The sequence below is a fragment of the Camarhynchus parvulus genome, chromosome 7 (assembly GCF_901933205.1).
Source record: "Camarhynchus parvulus chromosome 7, STF_HiC, whole genome shotgun sequence".
Lineage (NCBI taxonomy): Eukaryota > Metazoa > Chordata > Aves > Passeriformes > Thraupidae > Camarhynchus > Camarhynchus parvulus.
The window spans coordinates 36,537,437-36,563,183 of NC_044577.1; the positions used below are offsets into that span (position 1 = coordinate 36,537,437).

Genomic DNA, 25,747 nt, shown 5'->3' on the forward strand with positions numbered 1-25,747 from the left:
CATGCAGCACCAGCTCATTCCTTATGGCTGGCCCTCAGCAGAGGAACAGAGTGAGGAGTGCATCCTGTGCAAGGACCTTCCCTTTAAACCAACACTCCACATTCTCCTCTTGCAGGAATCTGAGCTGCAAAAGGGATGAGCAGGAGAGAGGGAGCAGTGCCTTTGCTCTTAGCAATGAACTTTTACTTCATTAAACCGTGGGCCAACTCTAATTTCAAGCCTAGCCAGACTGTCAGCTCCCTGGGAGAGCTCAAAGTCAGCACTCACTTCCTGCCCATCACCAGTGCAAAGTGCTGAGCTGGTTGGTGAGCAGCTCCTGGGCAGGGCAGGGTGCAAACAGCCTGGGAGCAGGGCTGGGTTCAAGGCTGAAACCTGGGACTCTGACATTTGGAGAGGCTCTTCTGATCCAGGTGAGGCCTTCAGCACTGCACTGCAATTCTAGGCCTGGTGTTGAGGCAGAGTTCAGTAAATCTGGGGATGGACAATCCCAGCGCCCCAGTGCACCCCGCATGGATTATTTAATGGAATCTAGGAATCCCACGAGTTGGAAGGGACCTTAAAAACATCTCATCCACCCCCTGCCATGGGCAGGGACACCTTCCACTGTCCCAGGTGGTTCAAGCCCTGTCCAGCCTGGCCTGGGACACTTCCAGGGCAGCCACAGCTGCTCTGGTGACTTCTCTCATTTCAGCTGATGTGAGCAAAGTGAAGCTGAGTGAGAGGAAATCACTGCAGAAAGGGCAAAAAAAGGCTGTGAAAATCCCAGGGTTCTGTGTGCAGGTGCCAGAGGAAACACCTTTCACACAGGACAATGTGCAGAGGGCTCTTCTGTGTGAGAGCTCAGGGCAAACACCACAAACAGGGCCAGCTGCACTCCAGTTCCTCAGCTCAGCTTGGGAAGGGATGTGTTTTACAGGGATCAGGAGTTGGGAAGGGATGTGTTTTACAGAGATCAGGAGCTGGGAAGGGATGTGTTTTACAGGGAATCAAGAGTTGGGAAGGGATGTGTTTTACAGGGATCAGGAGCTGGGAAGGGATGTGTTTTACAGGGATCAGGAACTGGGAAGGGATGTGTTTTACAGGGATCAGGAGCTGGGAAGGGATGTGTTTTACAGGGATCAGTCTGTTCTCCAGGACAGTTCCAGTTCTGGTTGGGTTAGTGGGACCTGGATGGCTCACAGGAATAACTCTGCAGCATTTTAGAGATCACAACTCAGTAAAAAATTCCGTGTGAGAAATGTAACACAGCTGAGCTCTGCAGAAGAACAGGCTGCCCAGAGGAGCTGTCACTGCCCTGGTACCTCTGCATTCTGCATTCCCATCCCAAGATCCCACAGAGATCCCAACACAAAGTCACATCCAAGCCCATTTCCTCTGCCTCTGTCCCAGAACCCAGGTGTGGCTTTCAAAACTACAAAGTAAAGTTTGAGCTGCCCTGTCCACACCCCTGCAGAGCCTCTCCCACAGCCCTGCCCATGAGCCCTGCAGGCCTCTGCTCCATCAGCAGGAATTCAGCACTCCAGGACAGGGCAGGAGCTTTGATCAGGAGCTGGGAGAGCAGTGGCTGTGCTCTGCTGAGGTGACTGGATGGCCTGCAGGATCAGGAGCAGGGCTCACTCCCCTTTCCCTTTTCACACACTCCCTGTGCAGGGAGGGGAGGCCTGTCCAAAGCCAGACTTTGTCCCTCTGGGAGCTGCAGCTCCACAGATGATGTAATTTGCTAATGAGCACATTTGTTGTCCCCTCCAAGTCACTCCTGCCCTGTCACCCTGCCAAAGACCAAAACAAACCCGGGGCAGGAGATAGGCAGGATGAAAGTCTGCAGCACTTTGTGCCTCACGAGTGCAGGGCCATGTGAGCACCACCAGGCAGTGATAATGGATGGAGCCAGCTCTGCACAGGGATCAGCAGAATTCCACAAAGCAGGAGCTCTTCAGCCTCTCCTCTGTACTTACTGGTGGGCATTGTGCAAGTTTATCAGCTGCCACCAACTGGACGTTCAAGTGTTTGCTTTGTGACTTCCCTCTGGACTTGATCAGTCGCTGCAGAACCTGCCAGCAGGAAAGGGCAAAAGGTGAGTGTAAGGATCATTTATCTCCCTAAAGCCCAGCCTGACATCCCCCTGAGGGATTACCAAGGGCAGAAGCTCTCCATAAAACACTTCCCTTGAATATCCCAAACCTTTCTGATAACCCCTTCTGAGGACTGGGAACATTTCCCTCTGGATCATGTTTGAGCCCTTGAAAAATTTCAAATGCATTTCTGCTTTATCCTCCTTTAAGTCCTAAGTTATTTGTGACAATAGAGAAGCACGAAAATTATATTTATAGAGAATTATCTGGATTGCTGGATGGACTGTAGCAGTGCATTATGTCACTTTTTCTCCTTTTTCAGGTGCAGATTCCACACTGCCCATTCCCACCCTGCCCTCCAGCTCCCTCCTGGATCTTAAGGTGAGGAATTACCTTTGGAGAGGACACCTTCACGTGGACAATAATTGGTGCTAGAGATGTCTTGATAAGCTGTGCAGGGTGATTTATAGTGTCTGCATCCAGGACAACCAGCTGTAAGGACCTGGCCAGCTCAAAGATTCTTTCAATCTCACTCTGCACTTCAGCTGCAAAGGAAAACAAAGCAGGTGAAACCACTGGGATAAAAAGCCTCACCCACTTACTGTCACACACTCCACATGTGAATTGATGGCACTGCCATAAAATAACCTGTTACCTGTACCTCTAGTGCAAGCACTCAGGATGGCAGAGATTTGGAATTTGGGTTCTTTTTTCTACCAAACCCAACTCCTCTTAGATCCTGGGAAGGTGTCCCAGAGAGCAGGATGTTGGAATGCACATGATACACACGAATTTCCTTGTGGAAGAAAGAATCACACAACCACAGAACCATCAAGGCTGGAAAAGACCTCCAGGATCATGAGTCCAAATAAAAATTCCTCAGGCTACTGTTCCCCAGCAGTCCTGACACTGAGGAGAGGAGCAGCACCCAAAGTCTCACAGCCAGACAGCAAAATTCAGCTGTAACTGCTCAAAATTAAACACAAAACTGGTCCCAGGGTCAGGAATGACATTTCCTTGGCTGGACAAGTGAAAGCTCTTTGGCTCCTTGTATGTGGAATTAAAAGCACAGGGCTGGGAAGGAGGAGGAGCTGAGAGGCCAGCTCAGGATCATGCAGTAAAATGCTGTAGACACATTTAAATCTGCACCACTGCTGGGATCTTGGGAATGGCTGGAGCTGGGCCAGGGGAGGGTCAGGTTGGATTTCAGGGCAAGGCTCTTCCCCCAGAGGGTGCTGGCACTGCCCAGGCTCCCCAGGGAATGGGCACATTCCCAAGAGCTCCAGGAGGGTTTGAACAGAGCTCCCAGGGATGCCAGGGTGGGATTTTGGGGTGTCTGTGAGGCCAGGAGCTGGACCCATGATGCTGTGGTTCCCTCCCAGCTCAGACTGGAAGGCTGGAATGGTGTCCTGCCCCCCTGTGTGTAAGCCCAGCCTAATGGCAGCTGTGCCAGCGCCTTACCTAGGCTGGACCTGGTGTTGGAGCGCTCGATGATGGCCCTCTTGCTGGGGTTATTGAGCACTGACCTCTTGGCCAGGGAGATGTCAGCTGTCACTCTGGTTATGGATATCCTGGCAGGAGAGCACAGCACACACAAACACAGGAGTGGGATTTCCACAGGCACAGCCCATTCCAAAGGGCAAACACAACCAAACATGCTCAGGCACGTTTCCAGATGAGTTATGGCATCATTAAAGAATAAATGAACAGAAGTGCTGGGTGACTGGGATGTGTTTCCTATTCCCTGAGCCCTGGGATGGTGTTCCTGCTATTCTCCTTAGTGCATTAATTAACTTTCCTCCTCCCAGCTCACTCATCTCCTGCATGAATTTACTCAGTGCCATAAATGCTGTGAGTTATGTGAGGCTTGGGGCACCCAGAACAAGGGAGCTGCAATGAGGCAGCACTTCCTCAGAGTTACACCAGGAGCAAGCCCAGCCCAGCTGCCAGGGAGCTGTGCCAGGGGCTGGGATGAGCAGGAGAAAAGGAACTGGAGCTCTCTGGGTTGCCTGAACTCAAGTTTAACTTCACTGCACCTCTTTACCTTAAGGCAAGGGATTTATTTACTTCATCTGTCAGTGAGTTAGAAAGACACAAAATGTTACAAAGGAAAGACCACACAATCCCTTCATGTAAAATCCAATTAGGAGGCCTGGGATGAGCCAAGGAGCCAGAAAAATGGAAAGAAAGCAAGCTGGGAATGACCAGCAGCTTTTGCACAGAACCCAAGATTTATGCAGTGGAGTTTTCAGCTGCAGGGTTAAAAAGAAGTGCAGTTATTTTTCTGCATAATAAATAAATAAATGCATACAGTGGAAGCCAAAGGTAAAAATGAATTTAAAATAGAAATGAATGGACTGTGGGTCTTGGGCTCAGTGGCCAGCAGGGGAGGTTGCAGTTAAAAAGAAGGAGCTGGCAAAGCCAAGGGAATTCAGAGGCAGGGAAGGAGTCAGGTCTCTCTGATGCCTCTGGAAAGGCTCTTCCTTGGACACTCAGCTCCTTCCTTGGTAACGTGGGCCTCTCCCAGAGCTGCAGAAGAGATGGAAAGAAAGAAAGAAGAAAGAAAAGGGAGGGAGGGGAAAGACCACAAAGCCATAAAAGTTGGCAGAAGGACCAAGAAGCAGCTTTTTCCTGAGTTCCTCAGAGCTAAAATCAATGGTGTCAGGCTGCTGGTGGCCCTGAGCTCTCCACTGCTGAAATTTCATACTCCCACCTGATCCAGCTGCCAATACTGCTGATGGAATTAGGACTTCCAGAAAATCACTTGAGCTGAGCAGCTCAGGACAGGCCAGGAGAGGAGAGACTTTGCACAGAGGTTGATCATTAAATGTTCTTAGGGATCAGTTCAGCACTGCCACCTCCTCACTCCTAAAATCCACAAATCCTGCTCCAGCTCTTCCACAGAACATCATTTCCCCTGCCCTGGTGGTTTGGGTATTTCAAACCCTACTTAGTGTTATGTGTTACCAGAACAGCTTCTTTTCCCAGCTGGAATATCCTGAACTGACTGGGAAGGGCAGAACATCCCAAAGATGCAGCAGACACCTTCAAGGACTGAGGTGATGCCATGGACCAAGCCAGTGCTCCTAGCAAGGAAATCCCAATGATCCTCTACAGCTCACCAGGAAATGCTCCAGCTGAAGATGAACCCTCCTTACAATTCTTTTTCTGTGCTTTATTTCTCAGCATTTCCTTCTTCCAACAACATTTTCCAGTATTTTTGCCTACTTCAGGCAGTCAAAATAAAATCTCAAATAAGGAGTATTTTAGAGTGGATTTTTCTGAGGTGTTGGGAAGACACTGAGACAGAATCCTTGTGTTGAACTAAGAAATCCTAGCCCAGCCATGGCAGAAATGCAGACATGTGCACCCCTAGTAACACATGAGCTGTGTCCCACTCTTCAGTGGGGACACAAAGCCAGAAAATCAGCTTTGATCATGCAGCAAATCCTCTGGCAATAAAAAAAAAATAAAATAACTGACTGAAATGTTAGTAACACATGGGCAAAGCAGCATGAGAAGGACAGAGTTTCTCACCTCCCATCAAACCTGTGCTTCAGGAAGTCAAAGAGAGCTTTCTGCATCATGTCTGTCACCTTGGCGGAGGGGAGAAGATTGAGCAGGGGGATGGACAGGGAGAGAAAGAAGCCAAAAGGAAGGAAAGAGGTGAGTAGAAGGCAGGGAAACAGCCAACAATCCACACCCTTGCTGGGCCATCCCAGTGCCACGTCCTGCCACAGCACTCGGCAGTAAATCCCTGGAAGTTTCCTGGCTCACTGCCCCAAGCGCAGAGCTGTCCCTGTGTGTGCTCCTGTCCTGAGCTGCACTGAGCACTCCTCACCCCCTTCCATCCATCCCAGAGCTGCAGAGCAGGGCACAGCCATGGGGGATGTCTGCTGGGCACAGCACTTGGGCTCTGCCTACACAACACTGCCACAGTGGCCTTCAGAGCTCAGGGATGGCATCTGTCCTGCTGGGGCTGCTCTCACAGAGCAATGACAGCAAAAAAATGCCATGTTCCCACTGCTCAGCCCCAAGAGCTGCCATCTCTGCCCTCTGATTTATTGAGCAGCTCCTTGTCCTTTGCAGGACAGCTCAGGCTGACAATTATTATCTGCCAGGCCAGGCAGCAGCTTCATCAAAGCCCCCAGGCCTCTCTGCCAGTTTATTTCCCTCCTTCCAACTGATTCCTTCAGCATTTAGCCAGGAAAAAACAGTCAAAATAAATTCCCCCAAGCAAGATCAAGTATTTTTGTTATTGAAATTAACATGTTACCATTTCCACGCATCTGTATGTTCAAGGTGCTGTGTTTGGTGTTGTTTTATTCAAAGAAAGAGACAGGGTGGTGGATTTGAAGAGGTTTTTATGAACAAACAGCCTCTCTCCCCTCCAAACTCAAGAGGTAAATTGATCTGTGGTGCAGCACAGAGGGAATTTACTCCTGTCAAAAAACTTCCCCATCAAATTAAAAGGCAGAGAGCAGAACATGAAGTACCTGCTCTGCTGGGCTGCACCTTCAGTCACTCTCACATAAAAACAAAGCCAGAACACTGCATTATGCCAGGGCTGCCACCTCCCCAAAAGAACCATTCCAATATGTTTAATAATATCCTACAAATTACCGACAACATTAATTAAGCTTAATGAAGTATATATTTGATTTTATGTTCATTTAGTTCCCGGTTCAGCACTTCCCAGATGGCTGAGCTCCCTGAATTGCCCTGCTAAAAGTCTCTGCTTGTTTTAGCACGTGGTAAATGCTCACTGGAACCTGCAGCAGCCCAAAAAAAGGCTGTCCTGGTTATTTGGGCACATTAACCTGCCCACTCCCACCTGGGCAACCTTTTAGGAGGGTTAAAGGTTCCTTTGCAAAATATTTGAATTTATTAGTAAAGTGAAAAAAGGAGATCAACAAGGAAGTTCCTTCAAATGTTTTGCTAATTAAGTTCAAAGCACGGGCTGGTCTGATGAACATTTTTCACAAGGAGAGTCCAGCTCATTAATTTGACTTCTTGTAGCAGACACAAATTCTCTTTTTTACTTGATTTAATCAGGAATCAGAGTGCACTGAAAAGAATGGATTTGCACTGTGCTTAAAACAGTACAAGTCAGAAGTAACTCTTGGCTCTTACAGAACATTTTGGTAATTATTTAAGCTAAATCACTTGAAATTATCATAGACCAGTTGCACTGAGCCACACACAGAATTACTGAGGATGATCAGAGATAATGAAAGTTGAATTAATTGCAAACACCTCAGTCCATACCTCGTAGCCTTTGAGTGATGGGCCCACCAACACCACAGGTCTCATTGATGGCACTACATCATAGGGGGGAATATGTTCTGTCTAGAGGGAAAAAACAACCCTTCAGATCATCAGGCAAACAAATCCATAGGGAAATCCTGGCAATGATGAATTAGGAGGAAATAAAATGGAAACAAAAGCATTACTTACCACTTTTTGTTTCTGTTTTGCTAGAAGACCAAATAAGAACTTGGTTAAAACACACCCAGGCAACCAGAAATCCCTTTGCCAAACCACTTTGATTTCTGTCTGAGCACCTGCCTCTGCTCAGGCCTGACTAAAGTGGGAAATCTGTGCATTTAACTGGGCAGTCTGCATTTAACTGGGCAATCTGTGCATTAAACTGGGCATTATATATATATTAAACTGGGCAATCTGCATTAAACTGGGCAATCTGTGCATTAAACTGGGCATTATATATATATTAAACTGGGCAATCTGCATTAAACTGGGCAACCTGTGCATTTAACTGGACAGTCTGCATTTAACTGGGCAATCTGTGCTTTAAACTGGGCATTATATATATATTAAACTGGGCACTCTGTGCATTGAACTGGGGCAGCTAGTCCCACTGTTCCCAAGGATTTTTCCCAGCCCTCAGCAACTCCTGCAGGCTGGGAATAGCTGTCCTCCTCCCCTGTGCATGCAAAGACTTTGTTGGAAAACATCTCAGTAACTCAGCAAAGGGGACAACCTGCATTTCTCATATAGGGTTTTTAAACAGAATTATTAGCAAGGGTTTTCTTGACTAAATCCTGTCTTACCTGCGGCTGTGGGTGTGGCTCGAAATGTGCCAGAAACCATCTCTCCAAGGCTTGAAGAAGAATTCCCACTGGATTTCCTGCAGCAACAGAAAGATCCCCATTAACACCAGGCACCCCAAAATGTGGGAGGTTTTGGGGAGGAGTTGTCCCATGAGGAATCACAAGGTCATACAAACATAAATTACTCTAACTAAAAAAAGCTAAATATTAACTGTTTTATCATTATCATATGGAATTTTATCATACAAATCCAGGAGCATCTCAGTGAACTCAGTAATTTCTCTGTATATTGAGACCCACAGGCTGCCCCTGAAGTTGTGTCAAAAATTATAGAAGAAATTTGGATGCTGCTCAACCATTCTGAAAGCATCTCCCAGGTTTATCTCCCAGACCTTTTTCCAGGGATTTGCAATTTCCAGGTCTGGCAGGTGGAGACTCAAAAACCTCAGGCTGGAAGATGAAGAATAAAGGATGGCAAAGCTGATCTTACAAAGTCTGGCTTGGGCCAATGTAGCCATGATATTTTCTGAAAAATCCTTTTCTTAGGATTTTTTCTCCTGAGAAGCTGAGAGGCCTCAGGAACAAAATGTAACCAATGGTTATCTGCTGCTGTGGAATGCAACAGGTGCATCTGTGATTGGTCTCATGTGGTTGTTTCTAATTAATGGCCAATCACAGCCCAGCTGGCTCAGACTCTCTGGTCAGTCACACAATTTTATTATCATTCCATTCCTTTCCTTGCCAGCTTTCTGATGAAATCCTTTCTTCTATTTTTTTAGTATAGTTTTAATATAATATATATCATAAAATAATAAATCAGCCTTCTGAAACATGGAGTCAAGATTCTCATTTCTTCCCTCATCCTGGGACCCCTGTGAACACCAACCCAGGCCAAAATGGAGAAAAAAGGAAAAATGGAAGAAAAGCCCCATAACCTAAGAAAAGCTGGGAAAAATCTGGGAGACTATGAGCCCAAGCTGAGTTAAGGCCACAGGCACACAGAACTCTCAGAAACTCCTGTCATTATCCCTCACTGCTCTTTCCTGAAGTCAAACCCATTTTTGTTTCTCATCACCAACATCTCCCGCTCCCCGCAAACCCGCACTTCCAGCGGGAATGCCAAACCCAACACTGCAAATGCCCTGCAATCAAGCAGCAGCAGGTGACCTTTGGAAATACTGCCTGGGCTGAGGGAGGATTGGAGGAGCTTTGCAAAGGGCAGGCTGTGCTCACCCCCCGTGGAAGCGGCCCCTCTTCTGCTCCTGCTGGATGCGGATGTTCTCCAGGCGCAGCGGGCTCGGGATGAAGCCGATCTCGCAGCCCTCCTTCACCAGCCTCCCTATCCACCAGTCGTTGTTGTATTTCTGCAACACAGCAAGGCTCCTGCCCACTCCAGCTCCCAAATTCCCTCCCTTTGTTAGCTCCTCTTGGAGGTTACAGCTGTTACAGCAGTCCAGGATCATGGGTGACAGAGCCTGTCAGCTCCAGCTGCAGCCAAGCCTGAAAACCCTTCAATTTTGGTTGCATTGCATTACACACTTTTCTTTGCTGAGCATCTTAATACATAAGAACCAATCTATACCTTTACTTTTACCCACAGCCTATCATGACTACTGTCATTAACATATTATGGTCAACACTATCCAATCACATGAGTTAGTATGGCACAGTTCAAACTTAAAGCTGTTTTTCAGTTTCCTTGCAGTGGATAATTCTTAAACCTTTTTTCATTTGCTACATCAACATGTATTGTTTGCCTGTGGAATCTTTCTGCTTGGTAAAAACATCCTTTTGTTTGTGGTCAGCTTATCCTTTGCTCTAAGTCATAAAGCCTCTTTCCAACTTGACATAACCTTTCCCTTCTCAACAGTCGTCAATTTACACATCTATTATTTTCCTATACCAAAACTTATTTCCATCTCTATTTCATTCTCAGGTTCTACATTCAGAGAGTTTTCTGCCAAGCACACCTATCTGTGAGACTTTCTTGTCAAACTTCCATCCTTCCCAACAGCTACCCACACTCCTTAACTCCACTCTGGATAATGATCCAAGCTCATGTGTGAGAGCAGAGCACCGAGGCAGTTTCCCCCATCCTGGCCCTTGCTGATTTAATTTCGAGCTTGATTTAATGAGCAGAACTCATTTCTTTGAGCTGAGGCCACCAAACAACCTCCCAGCAGCAAACATAAAAATAACACCTCCAGCTTCCCATCAAATATTGCTTGTCATATTTAATGGTCTAGACAAAAGATCACCACTTTCCCTTCCTCCTCTCCAGGTATTTGTAGTATTGTTATTAACAGGTTATGACAGATGAAGAGAAATTCACCTTTAGGAAGAAACTTCAATATATACCTAGAGCACAGCATTTTATCATTGACCTTTAGCAACATAAATTCTTCTGCTTTATTGAAAGCCTGGTCTGTCCTTAATGATGGCAAAATGAAAAGCAGGATCCTGGTAGATATTGGAGTGGAAAAGGATTTGTTGTAGCTGCTGCCAGCAGAGCTTTTGAAGAAAAGTATCTGAAAAGCCTCTCCTCTGTTCTGCTTCATTAGGCAGCTCGGTGTTCAAAAGAAACATTGCTTTTCACAACTGACTCTGGAGTCATTAAGAGCAGCACGAGTGAATGGGTTTTGTTTGCTGCCTCGAGGAAAAAGCCATCACAGAGATCTCATCTTCGAGATCATCCCTGCTCCTGGCTCCACATTTGCAGGCACTTCATCTCCTGCAGGAACACAGAAACACCCAGACCCTGCTGTCAAAGGTGCAGCAGTGCCTGGTGATGGCTCTGAAACAGAGACCCAGCCCTGAAAAATAAATGGGTTTTTATCAACCCAGATATCTGAACATGAACCGAATCATAAATATGAACACGTAATAAAAACTAAGGGAATGCAATCCTCATATGCTGAAAAACCTCTTTATCCTCTTTAATATATTTAGGCAAGAGGTTCCATGATTTGATCATTCCAGCTAAGTATTTATTCCTCCTGCTGTTCTGACCTTGATTCACACAGTGGCAGCGAGCAAAGTTTATTTGAAGTATCTTAAATTACACAACTACTTACAGTCTGTAAACCAGACAAATCCTTCAGGATCAGCATCCTGCTGCTGGAAATCAGTGAACTGAGAGGTTGAGGAGCCCCTATCCCTGGCAGTGTCCCAGGCCAGGCTGGACAGGGCTTGGAGCACCCTGGGACAGTGGGAGGTGTCCCTGCCCAGGGCAAGGGGTGGCACTGGATGGGCTTTAAGGTCCCTTCCAACCCAAACCAGTCTGACTCTACAAAACCTGAGTTCCAAGGGCACTGCCTGCTCCATTTTGGCTCTAAAGCCATGGCCTGACCACGGGAATCTTTCTTCATGGATCTCAGTGATGCCTCCAGATATGGGATCAGAATCAGCCCCTCTAGAGAGGGACCTGGGACAAAGGATGGAGGAACAGCACACAGGGAATGGCTTCCCACTGCCAGAGGGCAGGGATGGATGGGATTCTGGGGAGGAATTCCTGCCTGTGAGGGTGGGCAGGCCCTGGCACAGGTGCCCAGAGAAGCTGTGGCTGCACCTGGATCCCTGGAAGTGTCCCAAGGCCAGGCTGGACAGGGCTTGGGACAGTGGAAATGTCCCTGCCCATTTAAGGTCCCTTCCATCCCAAACCAGCCTGGGTTATGCTGAGAGCACCTGAACACGCAAATGCCAAGGCTGCAGTGAGGAACACAGGATTTATCTGCATTAGGTCATCCCCTCCCCTCTGTTAGTCTGTGTGTGGGAGGAGCACGTTCCCTCCCCTGGTTGCCATGCCCATGATTCCTTCTGCTCTGTCAGGAATTGTTGCCATTTCATCCTTTAAGCAGGCACACAATGTATAGTTTGGAGGAGACAGATGAGACATACAGGACACAGCCTCAAAATAGCAGCTCCTCACTCACTGCCTCTGCTCCATCCTGCCAGAGGGTGACCTGACGTTGTACCCAGCTCAGCAACATTCCAAAACCTGGAATCACTGAAAAAACAAATCCTGCCAAGCCTTTCTGCAGCATGGGGAGCCATTCCCCAAATCCTGCTGAGCTCCAGCTCCAGGCAGGCTGAGCTGACAAACACCAGCACCCAGATGGTTTCCAGCTCAGTGGCAGTGTGATCCCGGGATTTTAGACCTTGGGAGACAACTCATGGAATGCCAAGACATGGATTTGGGACACTTGTCTGGAAAAATGTACAGGGCAGCATGACAGGAGCTTGGAGTGTGCAACTCAATCAGTGTCCTGACAATAAAGGTGGCCACGTCCAGGAAAACCAAGATTAAAAACTGGAAAAAGGGAATTTACTGCCTTTCCCTGTCAGGGAGAGGGGGTGTGAAGCAATTCCCCATTCCAGCACCAGAGGAGGGGCAGCAGCAGGTGTTTTCCTCCTGAATGTGCTCTGTCTAAGGGAGATCAGTGCTCTGGAGTGATGATGAACACGTGTTCAAAGAAAGACACAGATGAGCACTGAACACCCCAAAATAAACCCAAAATGCAGAGATGAAAAAGTGCTTTTGCAAGCTGCAAGCCTCTGTACCAATCCACAGCACAACAGGGGGTTATGCAAATGTGGAGGGCTCACTTCAGATAAAAAATTGCATAAAATATGCTCAGCATGCAATAAAATGCAATTTTCTCTACCAAAGCCATACTCAGGGCTCATTTATTCCATTTTTTCCCTTATTTTTGCATCTGTCCTCTTCAAGATTTTCTCTGCTTACTGCATTATCCTAAGTGTTACTTCCTCTCTGGAAGGGAGCCTATCTGGTGTTTTTTTGAAGACCTAGCATGACCTGGTGCTGCTCCACGGAATCCCTTTCTCCTGCACCATCTCTGCTCCACCACAAACTGGTTCTGATGAAAAGAATCTGAACCCACCACTTTAAAGGGTGGGATGTATGCCCTGAGCTCTGGGATGGAGCTCCTGCTATTCTCCTTGGTGCATTAATTACCTTTCCTCCTCCCAGCTCACTCAAATAATAAAGGGCATTATTTCCTTCCTGTGTGATGAAATTCCAACATGTTGGTAACACCAAGTGTTGCAAAAGAGCAGGATAAGCACCCCAGGGTACAGGAACTCCACAAGGGATGAAGAACCAGCTCATCCTCACTGTGCCCTTCTGGATATGGCTCAGCTGTTCAAATCAAAGCCCTTGGCCTGTAGAAAGATTCCCTTTCCTATCCCCTTTTCCTGGGTTTTACCTCTTTAATGTGGAGGAAGTCCTTGGCATCGAAGGAGATGGCAGTGCTTGGGACAGGAACATCTTCATCCAGAGCCCCACAGTAACTCACGTTGGTCTTGACAGCAAATGCTACTGGTTTGGACTACAAACAGAAAAAAAAACACATCAAAAACACTAGGAATTGATCATCCATAAAAATTCAGCCCCAATAATTTCACCCAGGCCAGCAGAGCTCAGGTCCCTGGAGAACACCCTCATTTAGAGGAGAATTTACACTAAATTCCCCAAACCTTCTCTGCAGACACTTTGACTCAAGTGCCCAAGCATTTCAGAAGAAGGTGTGAATGTTACCAGCAGGCAGAAGGCACCTCCATGACTCAGTGAGCAGAACACACCTTGGCCCTCTCAAGCTGGATGGCTGCTTGCTGCTCCCTTTCCTGGCGGATTGCTTCCCTGTCCTCTTCCAGAGAGACATCAGAGTCTGAGGGTCTGCTCGTGTACGAATCTGCTGAGCCCTGAAAGGAAAGCCAGCTCACTGACAAAGCACAGGTGAGGAGCAGAAACCCCCTCCCCAGTCAAATTTAAAAAATACTTCAAAAGTAATTGGTTTCGTTGTATTTTTGGAGTGATTTTTACAAAGACAAAAATGCTGAGAAAACCTCTCTCCTTCACTTTCTTACTGACACAGTAAAATCCAGCTCAGCTCTGGGCACTGTCCAAAAGTCTTTATAATATTCATATCCTGTTTGACAGCCTCAGACTCAGGATTGTCAAGGGTTAGGTCACTTCAAATATAATTAAGGAATTATAAAGCTTGGTTTGAATCATCCTTCCCCATGAATATGCTCTGTTGTGTAAGAGCTTTGTTCCCATTCACACAGAGGTTTCTTCTGGGCTTCCAGGGGGGAAAAGTGGCAAAAATGACATTATTAAAGCTGCTCAACAGCTCTGTATTGACATGACATGAAAGCAGCATGTTCAGGCAGCAGCAGAGAGCATGAGCCTGCAAGAGGGGAAAGAAGGTGCTGCTACAGTTGGATTTTTACCATTTTTTGGACATTTTTCAGGATACCTGGCAAGTCCTGAAGTGTGGAGTGGCTCCCCTCTTTGTAGAGACCAGCCTGACTCCAGCATCTTTATGTGTGTGGGGCCAGTGGAAAAACAGAGCTTTAACCTTGCAAAACAGAGAATATTTACTCCTGATCAGTCTGTGGCTCTGTGTGTTCCAACAGAGCCACTCTACAGCATTATATCCTTATTCTTTTTTTTTCTTACATTGATTTATATCCTGCAGCACAGGCACTGTAGAATTCAATATTCTTACTGTCCATGTAAAGTCCCATATTCTTAAATACTGCTGTGAATACATGGCCATTGCTGTGGATCCCTGTCCACTGCTGTGCATCCATGTCCACCCCTGTGTCTCCATATCCATCCCTGTGAATTCACATCCACCCCTGTGGATCCACATCCATCAGGATTCTGCTGGCTCAGAACCACCAATGAGCCTGTGCTCTTTCCTTGTTCCATACTCATTTGGGGAAAGGCAGATTTCCTCCAGGCCAAGAACAAGATATGCCAACAGCAGCTTCACCCACAGCTGTGATTTTAGACACAGCAGAAAATCCCAGGGAGAGCTGGGAAGGGCAGGGAAAGGCTGGGAAGATGCAGAGTTCAGAGCCTGGAGCTGGAACAAGTGCAGCATGCCCAGGCTGAGCAGTGGCATCAGGAGCTGGCAGCAGCTCAGCTCTTCCCAGCTGGGAAGCTGCACATCCTGCTCTTCCTTCTGCTTCCTCGGGGATGGAGCAGAGAGCAGGGAACTCGGCAGCCACAGTGCTGGGCCAGGCCTCCCCCAGACACCTCTCAGTGCCTGAGCCCCCTTTCCATGGGGAAATTCCTGCTGTGCCCACCCTGAGCTGCCCTGGGCCAGCCTGAGGCCGTTCCCTCTGCTCCTGTCCCTGTTCCCTGGGAGCAGAGCCCGACCCCCCCGGCTGTGCCCTCCTGGCAGGGAATTCCAGAGAGGGAAAAGATCCCTGGGGATCCTCCTTTGCTCCAGGTGAGCCCCTGCCCGCTCCTCAGGATTTTTCATTTTTTCTCCGGCTCCCTCAGGGATTCTCCATTCCTCTCCCTCAGGGATTCTCCAGCCCCTTCCCGGCTCCCTCAGGGATTCTCCATTCCTGCCCCCCCCCCTCCGGATTCTCAGCCCCTGCCCGCCCCTCAGGGATTCTCCATCCCTTCCCGGCTCCCTCAGGGATTCTCCATTCCCTGCCCGGCTCCCTCAGGGATTCTCCAGCCCCTGCCCGGCTCCCTCAGGGATTCTCCACTTCCTGGCCCCTCACAGGGATTCTCCAGCCCCTTCCCGGCTCCCTCAGGGATTCTCCATTCCTTCCCGGCTCCCTCAGGGATTCTCCATTCCCTGCCCGGCTCCCTCAGGGATTCTCCAGCCCCTTCCCGGCTCCCTCAGGGATTCTCCAGCCCCTTCCCGGCTCCCTCAGGGATTCTCCATTCCCTTCCCGGCTCCCTCAGGGATTCTCCATTCCCTGCCCGGCTCCCTCAGGGATTCTCCATTCCCTGCCCGGCTCCCTCAGGGATTCTCCAGCCCCTGCCCGGCTCCCTCAGGGATTCTCCAGCCCCTGCCCGGCTCCCTCAGGGATTCTCCAGCCCTTTCCCAGCTCCCTCAGGGATTCTCCAGCCCCTTCCCAGCTCCGTTCCCTGGCCCCACTCCAGCCCCTCAGGGTCCCTCCTGTCCCAGAGCTGTCCCCAGCCCTGGAGGTGCCCCAGCAGTGCCAGCACAGGGACGGGCACTGCCCTGGGGCTGGGTCACACCGGGGCTGGCACAGCCCAGGCACCACTGCCCTCCTGCCCAGCTGGGCACCCCTGGGGCACTGCTGGCTTTTTACTCCCTCAGGTCTGATGTGCTCCAGCGCAGCTGAGTGAGGGAATTTAAGCAGAGCAGACCCCGTGCTGGACACACAGTGCCCACACTGGTTTGTACTGGTGTGTGTTGAGCGGTGCCTTGTTTCCTGCTGTCAGAAGAGCTCAGGCTGAGGCAGAGCAGCTGATGCTGCCAGGCCACCCCCGGCTGCTCTCGGTGCCAGGCTGAGCGGTGCCCGTGTGCCAAGTGCCAGCATTGGTACAATCCCAGCCGCATGATCCCCAAGGCTCTCCCGGCAGCCAGTGCCTTATCTGGAAGCCGCAGCCCCAGGACTGTGACTCACAGGGTGCTGAGCTGCAGCATCACACTGAAAATCAGGCACCCTTCTGCAAATAGCAGCAAGAGGGGCAGAAAAGGAGCCAAACTCGTACTGAATTTTGGGTTCTGTTTGAAATGTTTGATTGGAGAGCAGAATTATTGCCAGAAATATTGTGAAATATTGACAGAATATTGCCCAACAATCCAACACAAACACTGCTGTCTGCTCAGCACCAAGTGCAGGGAGTTCTGCTCTGACAGCTCCTACTTGCTGAAACTGCAAAAGGGAATGAGAGGAAAAGAAAGAAGAAAGACATTTCCCACATTTTTTTGTACACCAGGATGTTCCTAAAGGGAGAATTTCTTAATGGAAAGGGTGGTCAGACACTGGCAGAGGCTGCCAGGGAATGGTGGAGTCCCCATCCCTGGAGGTGAGCAGGGAAGGACTGGATGTGGCACTCGGTGCTCTGGGCTGGGGACAAGGGGAGGGTTTGGGCATAGCTGGGACTCTTGGAGGGCTTTTCCAACCTTGGTGATTCTGGGATTCTCTAAAAAGACCCTTTGACTTCTTTATTTTCCCACTGCTCAGAGCAGCAGTCTGGTCATTTGGGGATATCACCTGTGCCCACAGTTTCACATGTAACATTTGAGGAGAAATCATCAATCCCACCCTTACCTAACCACAATCCCTCTGGGAGACAGAGGAACTTTGTGGGGCTTCAATGAGTTCAAGTGACACCAGATTTGGCAATTTGAAAGAAACAGGCTTTTCCAGATAATTACATTATTCAAGGCAATGAAAGACTTGTTGCTTACTCACAGCCCTTATACTTTGGGCTCCTGTGAGTTAATTTTTTGTGCAAGTTATTATTTATTTTCTCCTTCTCTCATCAACTAATGTAATTCAGTTTAGCTAAAAACAATGCCAAAAATGCCAGGGAGAAGGGTAAAGCAGAAAGAACAGTGGCTCTGCTCATTTTTATTCTCCTGCTCACTGACTGGTCTTGCATGTGAGGCTGCTGGAGGATGTGCTGAGATGGAAAGGGTGACACAATATTCCTGGTGAATGGGGATGCCCCAGCATTTTAGGGAGGAGGAGGTGACTGAATCCTCTTTCTGGGCACTACAACATCCAGCCACATCCAGCCTTTGTGCTCACTGAAGGAATAATCAACCTTTAGCTGTTACAGCTGAAAAATAAAGACTTACTGAGCCTGCAAATAATTTTCCCCCAAGTGCCATAAATCCACAGCTCTCCCTCCATCCCTAAGGAATGCTCTGTCACACTGCTAGTGCAATTAAAGCAGCAATCCATTAGCAGCTCCAATCAGCCAGATGACAGGCAGCCTCTCCTGAAAAGATTTAGGGTGCTGTGGGTCCATCCCAACCCGGAGAGCTTTGGGGAAACATCCCTGCTCACAGAGAGCTCCTGCCCTCCCCTGGCACTGCTGTACCCTGGAATGAGCGGGCACTGGGCACAGGGGGGGATGGCAGTGCAGAGCTCAGAGCTCACCCTGCACCCAGTGACTGGGAATGTGGAGCTGGGATAACATCCCAGCTGGGAACAGCCTGGACTGCTTCACCCTCTGGCCCATCCTCTCCCTTCCTCCCCAGCACCAACCCCAGCTGGCACCTCCCAGCTTCCCGACAGGTTTTTGGATTCTCAGGGCAGTCTCATCCTGCAAGACCCAGGAAGCCAAATTCCCACAGATCCCAAAGGTCCTGTCCTGATACCAAACTCAGAGATTACCCAGCAGACCAAACAGCTGAACCAGAGGTCACTCCAAAGCTTTGAAATTGGTCAGGAGCTCAACTAAACATATCTGAGCAGACATGGAATCCCAGAATAGTTTGAGTTGGAAGGGACCTTACAGCTCATCTCCTTCCAGGGCAGGGACACCTTCCACAAGCCCAGGTTGCTCCAAGCCCCATCCAGCCTGGCCTTGGGCACTGCCAGGGATCCAGGGGCAGCCACAGCTGCTCTGGGAAACCAGTGTCAGAGCCTTATCACCTTCCCAGAAAGGGATCAGGGATTGTTTCTTCCCAATGTCCCATCCATCGCTGCCCTCTGGCACTGGGAGCCATTCCCTGGCTCCTGTCCCTCCATCCCTTGTCCCCAGTCTCTCTCCAGCTCTCTTGGAGCCCCTTCAGGCCCTGGAAGGAGCTCTCCAGAGCCTCCTTCCTCTTCCCCAGGCTGAACACCCCCAGCTCTCCCAGCCCCTTCCCTGTCTGGAAGCTTCCACCAGCCCATCCTCCCTTTCCCCCAAGACAAACCCATCACAAACTGGAGCCTGAGCTCAGAAAAAGCCCAAGTGTGCTCAGCCCTGTGCAAGCTCCTGGGAGAATTGAGGCCACGTCCCTCCCTGACGAGTTCCCAGGGAGCTGCCAGAGCTCCTGACACAGCACAAGGAGAGCAGACAGGCACAGGCATGGCTGCAGGGCCATATACTGCCATATGCCACGGATGTTCCAGAAACCATTCAAAACACCCCACAAAACCCACGGGAGAGTTATTCCCTGGGGAAGCAGCTCACTCCAAGCCCCAACACAAAGATCTCCAGGTGCACAAAGCAGGTTTAACTCACAGGTTACTACCACAAGTATGTCATGGAGATGGGGGTCCCAGAAAATAAGTATTAACTCATTTTCACATGAAAACAAGAAGCAGAAGTTGAGGACTTAAGAAACCCCCACATTTTAAATACCAGTGGCCACCACAGTTGGTGCTCACCTCATCCCAGCGCTCAGGGAGGGCAGCTAAATTTAATTACTGGGCAGGTGATGTAATTAATTAAAAGGCAAACACAAAACAGTGGGGATCTCTTCCTTTGGCGTGAAAACCTCGCTGTGCTGCAATGGAAACCGGGGCCAGGAAAATCTGTGTGTGCCCAGCAAAATACTGCAGAGTCCTGCCCAGGCTGGGGGGAGCATTCCATGGGAGCTGCAGCAGGGAGAGCACAGCATCCTTCCCACGTGGCAAGGGGTGCACAGATCACACCTGCAGCACAGCCCCTGCTTTGCTTTAATGTCCTCTGGAATTATTAACATCCCCCTCGAACCACAACATCCATTCCAGCTCCTGCAGTGTTAAACAGGGAGGTCCAGGAGCAGAGAGGTTCAGTGGGACTTTTCCACTAATTCCCACGTGGATGTGGCACTGGAAGCCCAACCAGGACAAGGTTCAGCTCCCAAGGAAATGATTTTCTTGCTGAATCCCCAACACACACAAGGCAGCTGCACAACCGCTTGGCACCGAGCTGGGATTTCAGAATCAAATGCTCAGCAATTATTTCCTTCTATATGTTTGGTAAATTTATTTAAGACAACTCATTAGTGTCTCAGCAATTTGGAAATTACTAGGTAGTTAGAACATGTTTTTTTCTTTGGGAATACTAATTGTTAGAAAATAGGGCAATTCTTCCAACATTTCCTGATCTCTTTTTTTCTACCCTGGATTTGAAATCTTGCAGTCTATCTCCTTTCTCCAGCTGCCTTCAGTTCGGCACAGATTGTGTTGCTACATTTAAGAAACAGAGTTTAAAAAAAATACTGGTAATATATATCTCTATTTACTGCCAAAATACTCCCATCTCTTTTGGTAATGTTCAAATGAACATGCAAGGCACAAGATTTTGCTTAGCAGGCACTGCAGGTACACACAAAGCCTGAGGGAGTGGTTAGAGAATAGATGAGCTGCTCTGAACTTTTCCTTTTCGCAGGTGAAAAATCCAGATCTTCCTCCACAAAATAACACCCAGAGCTCTTTTCCTGCAGTCTCAGAGCCAAGGGACAGGTGAGGATCACAGCCAGAGGGACGGCCACAGGCTCAGGTGGTTTTCACCCAACAAAGTGATCCAAATTTGAACACACAAACCTTTCAAATTCCATGGTTTTGTTCAGCCACAAAGCAGCCAAGATCTGCCTGGGAACGCTCTGATCTGTGCTTTATTCCAAATGCAGGTTGTGAGACCTGGGACTGAATCAACACCTGAACACCTCCAGCCTGAATTTTGCTTCACCCTCTGCAGCTGGTCCCTCTTTTTCAAGAAAGCTATTCAGCAGTCCCAGGAGAGGAAAAAAGGGGCTATTTTTCCATGATAAAAGGCTCCAAACTAAAGCTGACACGGCACAGAGACACTGCTTTATTTTGTCTAATTACTTCAGCTCTTGAAAGCATTGAATGATCTTCCCAAGGCTCCGGGGAAGCTGCTGCTGTTGGGTTTGATGAAACCTGATAATAAAAGTGCACCTGGTATCCTAAATCAGCTCTCCTGTGAGGAGGATGCTCTGTGTCTGTCCCACATAACACGTTGGGAAGGCAAGAACGTTCCATAAGTCTCCAGGAAAAAAAAATAAATTACAAATACTGCCCCCAAACGAAACTTAATCATCCTCCCAAGTACACAGGCATCTGTGGCTGCCATATGTGGTCTGCCACAGCATTCCCTCAGACATGCAGGCTTCAGCCAGTGCTGGAATAACGTGGTGTGTTCCTAAACCACCCTCCAGTCACCCTCCTGCGCTGGGAGAGCTCCTGCTCACAGGGGTGGATCACTTCTTAACAAAAAATAATCACACCTCCAGCCAGTTTCCTTGTTACTGCACCAGGGACATTTAACTTGGCATCTGAAAGAGGATGAGCTCCCATTTCTCCTCTCATTTCACTCTGTTCCAGTTTTTCTCTGTTTCCCTCTTTATTTCATGTAGCTTAGCTTGGTTTGCTCTCCCTGGGGCTCTCCTGTCACCAGGTCACCTTTGGGAGAACCAGGATGTGTTGGAATCTGAAATGCAGGGAACTCTCAGAACTTTGGGCCTGGAAGCCAAAGATTGCAATTAAACACAGGATTTTAAGGATTTTATCTGAGACCTTGGCAAAGGTTTCTAAACTGAGGTGCTAGAAGTGAGAATGTGGATTTATAGCTTAAAGTAGAGATAGATTAAGTAGAGGAAAGTTTAGAGTTTTAGGGTTTAAGATATAGAAAAAAATAAAAGTAGTTACAGAGGTGAACAAGGAGTTTAGAATGCAGCACTGCAGGTTTGTGTGTCAGAACATGATTGGCTAAGAAAGCTTACACTGTAGCATGGGGCCATAAGACAAAATATTTAAGGATTGGGTCAAAACCATAAATATCCTTGTTGGCAATGTTTTATTGGTCAATAGATCCTTAAAAAGTCTTGTGACTGAGGGTCTTGGGACCTTCTGAGCCCTGCAGTGAAGGTGTGAGCCCAACTCACCCTTCCTGCCTGTGTAGAATTAAAATAAACCACATCATCTAAAAACTCAGAGGTCCCATCTCTAACTCATTTGAAATTCCTTCATAAATCCCCATAAGGATGACCTGTGCCAAGCTGGGACTGCTCTCAGACACCACAGAATCCCAGCCTGCTTTGAGTTGGAGGGACCTTAAAGCCCATCCAGTTCCATGGGCAGAGACACCTTCCCCATCCCAGGCTGCTCCAGCCTGGCCTTGGGCACTGCCAGGGATCCAGGGGCAGCCCCAGCTGCTCTGGGAATCCCAGCCCAGCCAGGAATTCCCAGTTCCCAGTGTCCCATCCATCCCTGCCCTCTGGCACTGGGAGCCATTCCCTGGCTCCTGTCCCTCCATCCCTTATCCCCAGTCCCTCTCCCTCACTTTATAATCCCTTTGGGATTGTGTCCCTTTGGGACAGAGGTGTCCCCAAAGCCTTTTCCTCTCCAGGCTGAACAAAGGAAAAATTTCAGTTTATTCTCCTGCAGCACCCATTCATTAGCTGAAATGGTTTCTCAACTTCCCAACAAACAAAAGCAGCCCATCTCTTTCAAGCACACATGGAATACTTCAGCCCCCCGAGCAGGGATGTGCAGCACAAGAACCCTCAGGGTATTCTACATGGGAGGAGTGAAGTGGAATTTTCCTCAGTGCTGAGAAGATCCTTGCCACCTGTCTGCTTTCACTGCATGCTCTTCCTAATTCCAACAGCTAATTTAAAGAATATACATCTTTTTTTAAGGATTTTGATGATTACAGTGTCCTGATTTTCTTCTAGAGTGGTGTCACCACTTCCCACACCATCAGGCTTTACACAACCAAAATAACCCTGAATATTTATTTTACTTTTTTCAACAGAAGTGGTTTAGAACGTCACAGAATCAGACAGAACCAGACTCCCATCTTCAACAGAATTATAGGAAAATTACTTTGTTTCAAATGTTCACGCTGGGTAGTGAATGGGAAGGAATTGTGACATGCTGGGAGGGCATTGTTGAAATGAATTTCACGCTGCTTAATTTAAGCCAAGCAACTGATGGAGTCTGGGCCTAAGCTGGGTATGTTGTGTTATGTTATGGTTTTAATTAGATCCTTCCTTCCAAAAGCTTCCAAAGCAGGAGGTTTAGAAGCTGCTTTAAACACTGATAAATGAGGCTTACAAACAGAGAATTTTTATTTTTATTTTTTTTACATTTTGTACTTATTTTCTTTTTTTTTTCCCAAGGAGCTGCCATGATCTCTGATTACTTTTCTTGCAGCAAATCCTGAAATCACTTGACTGCTGAACCTACAAGAAGCTCTTCTGGACTGCTAGGAATCTCTCAGGAAGAAAAAGCCCTAATTTTCCAAGTGCTGTGCAGGCTGTAAATAGCAACTCCTTCCCCTGAGCCCTTGCAATCCAAAAACTCTACGTGCTGAGAGCAAAATACAAGAGAAAGGACATTTTGCTGTCACCTGCTGAGGTAATATTTGAGTGACACTTTATGGTCCTTAATTGCTGTAATCAACCAGGGAGCCCAAGGACTTTCTAGGACTTTGCTGCCCACTGGGAATTCACAGGGATGGGGTTGGGAATTCAGTGGGGCCAATTCCAGCAGCTCTGAGAGCACTCTGAGCTCCCCCAGAACTGGTTGGTGTTTATCACTACTGCACAAAATGGGGGGAAATATCCCCCCACTGATAATTTGGTTGTTTCTGTATCTGCCCCTACTTGGATATTGCTCCACACACTGAAAACAAAACACTGCTGTGAGAGGGATTTGTTGTTATCAGTATTCCCAGGTGGTTTGTGAGGACCGACAGAACACAGGACAAACAACCAAGCAACTGTTATTTTGGGAAATGAGAAGCAGGAACAAATAAATACCCAAGATTTAAAAAAACATCTGGGGATGCCACTGGCAAAATAGTCTCTCCATGTATTCCCTGCTGGGATAAATGGGAAGGTAGTAATGATAGGTGGAAACACAAACCCACTAGGAGGGAACAGCCAGAACTTTGTGCTACATCTCAACTCCAGCCACTATGAACCTTTATTTTCACACAGTGTGAACATATTTTCCCAAATTCTTATGACTATCTGATCATCAGGGCCCTCAAACCCAACCCATTCTGGGATTTGATGACTGACAGTAATTTAGAGAGTTAAACATTAAAAATTCAAAGACAATTTTTTTTATTTTTTAATAACTACCTCCAGTTTTATCTACAAAATGGATTCTTAATGAAATACCTTAGGAGAAACAATAGTTTAATATTGCTTCTTGCCAGCAACCAACAAGCATTCCCATCAAGAAAAAATCCTTTAGGAATCACTATGTTACTCACAACCCTTTTGATTTGGCATAAGCAATAACTGAGAAAGACCCTGATGGTCTCACTCTGTGCAAAAACTCCTTCTCCATCACAGTTCTCATATGCACCAGTAAACACAAATCTGCAGGAGCAAACAGGACAACTTTAATCACCTGGATATTGTTTTTTGCTGAAAGAAGGTTTAAAAAAGCCTTGTCAGGAGAGCAATCTGTCAATCTTGACAAGATTTAAAGCCTTTAAAAAAGCTTTGCCATTATTGTGGGATACTGTAGCAGAGGTATATCCGCTCCAAAAGAAAATGTCAAAGGTTCTGCTGGTGCCCTATAAATCTGCACTGAAATGCAATCAAAAAGGCAGGGAATGGGGATGATGAGTAAAGTCAGAGCCTGGTCAAAGGTACAGCAAAACATCCAGCAGGAAGAAGGAAAACGTTCCAGAATGAGCAGCCAGAGTAGAAAAGCCCCAAGTAAGGAACTCATCCCAAAACTGGAAGGTGGTGGCTGACATTACCCCAGGTGAGCTCCCCTGGACAGGGAAGTGTCTCACTGACAAAGCCATTCCTTGCATTTCCAAAGAAAGAGAAGGATGAGGGGGAAGGATGTCAATCACAAACCAGGCTGAACTTCAGGAAGTTCCAAATTCCCTTTCTGCCCTGACAAAGCAAAGCCCCCAGTACCAAGCTGCTGGTGCTGGCCAGAGCCCTCCCCTGGCACTGCAGTGGCTGGAGCAGAGATTTCCTGTGTGACAATGTGACATGGATCCAGGCACAGGTCATGTGCCAGTGCATCCCTGGCACTCCCTGCAGGGACACAGATCACCGGGAGAGCTCCGTGCTCCACAGTAATTCCCTGCAAGTGCAGGTGCCCCGAGCTGCCGGCAGGAAGGAGAGCCTCCTGCTCAACTTGCATTTCTCTGGTGCTTTTGAGCATGAACCGTTTGTTATTTCCTCCTCTCCGTGCGTTTCCCGTGCCAGGAGCTCTCTCCCTGGAAGCTGTAGTGCCGATGGCTCCTGTGGGATCAGGGCTGTGTTCAGCCGCAGTGGCTGCTGTGCACATCCCACTTCCCCCGGCACAGAGCTGCAGGATGATCCAATTCGGGCTGCTCTGGAGCTGCTCCAGCGTGAGCAGGACACAGCTCCGTGTGCTCCACTGCCAGAGCGTCCCCCTCCCTGTGCCCAGCAGGCGGGAACGCTGCGGACACCGCAGGCAGCAGCGGCAGCAGTGCCGGGGAGGAGGAGGAGGTGCCACAGCGGCTCCAGCAGCGCCTTCCGTCCCGCAGGGATGAGCATCCCCAGGGCTCCCACCAAGGGATGAGCCACCACTTCTTCGTCGGGAACAGCCAAACCTTCCTGGGACACGGCACGGGAGGGGACAGTGCGCCTGTCATCATTCCATGGATGCAAGGACAAGGTCTGCTTTGGGCGCCCAGACTCAATTCCCATCCCCAAAGGAGGATCCTTCCCCGGCCCCACCAATGACACGCAGCAGAGTGAGGGCACAAAATCCTGTCTCACCTCTCCCTGGAGGCAGAGCTCATGTGCCTCCTCCCCAGGAGCACTGCCCAGAGAAGCTGCGGCTGCCCCATCCCTGGAACATGCAGGGCCAGGTTTGACAGTGGAAGGTGACCCTGCCCATGGCAGG

At 48.5% G+C, this 25,747-nt stretch overlaps 1 protein-coding gene across 4 annotated transcripts in view; it reads right to left on the reverse strand.

The window, feature by feature from the left end:
- The window catches only part of CACNB4 (calcium voltage-gated channel auxiliary subunit beta 4), a 47,960-nt gene that overhangs the window by 11,273 nt on the left and 10,940 nt on the right, over positions 1-25,747 (reverse strand). For 3 of the 4 annotated variants that reach the window (XR_004060877.1, XM_030952136.1, XM_030952137.1), the window contains exons 2-11: positions 13,745-13,864; positions 13,369-13,491; positions 9,377-9,507; positions 8,144-8,220; positions 7,530-7,549; positions 7,341-7,421; positions 5,610-5,668; positions 3,534-3,643; positions 2,466-2,617; positions 1,956-2,051 (exon numbers count right to left, since the gene is read on the reverse strand). Coding sequence is in view for 3 of the 4 variants with exons in the window: in XM_030952136.1 (XP_030807996.1) it covers positions 1,956-2,051; positions 2,466-2,617; positions 3,534-3,643; positions 5,610-5,668; positions 7,341-7,421; positions 7,530-7,549; positions 8,144-8,220; positions 9,377-9,507; positions 13,369-13,491; positions 13,745-13,864 (969 nt within the window). In the remaining variant the exon portion in view is untranslated. Of the gene's footprint in view, positions 1-1,955; positions 2,052-2,465; positions 2,618-3,533; positions 3,644-5,609; positions 5,669-7,340; positions 7,422-7,529; positions 7,550-8,143; positions 8,221-9,376; positions 9,508-13,368; positions 13,492-13,744; positions 13,865-25,747 lie in introns of those variants that run through there. The other variant, XM_030952138.1, reaches the window with a different exon arrangement.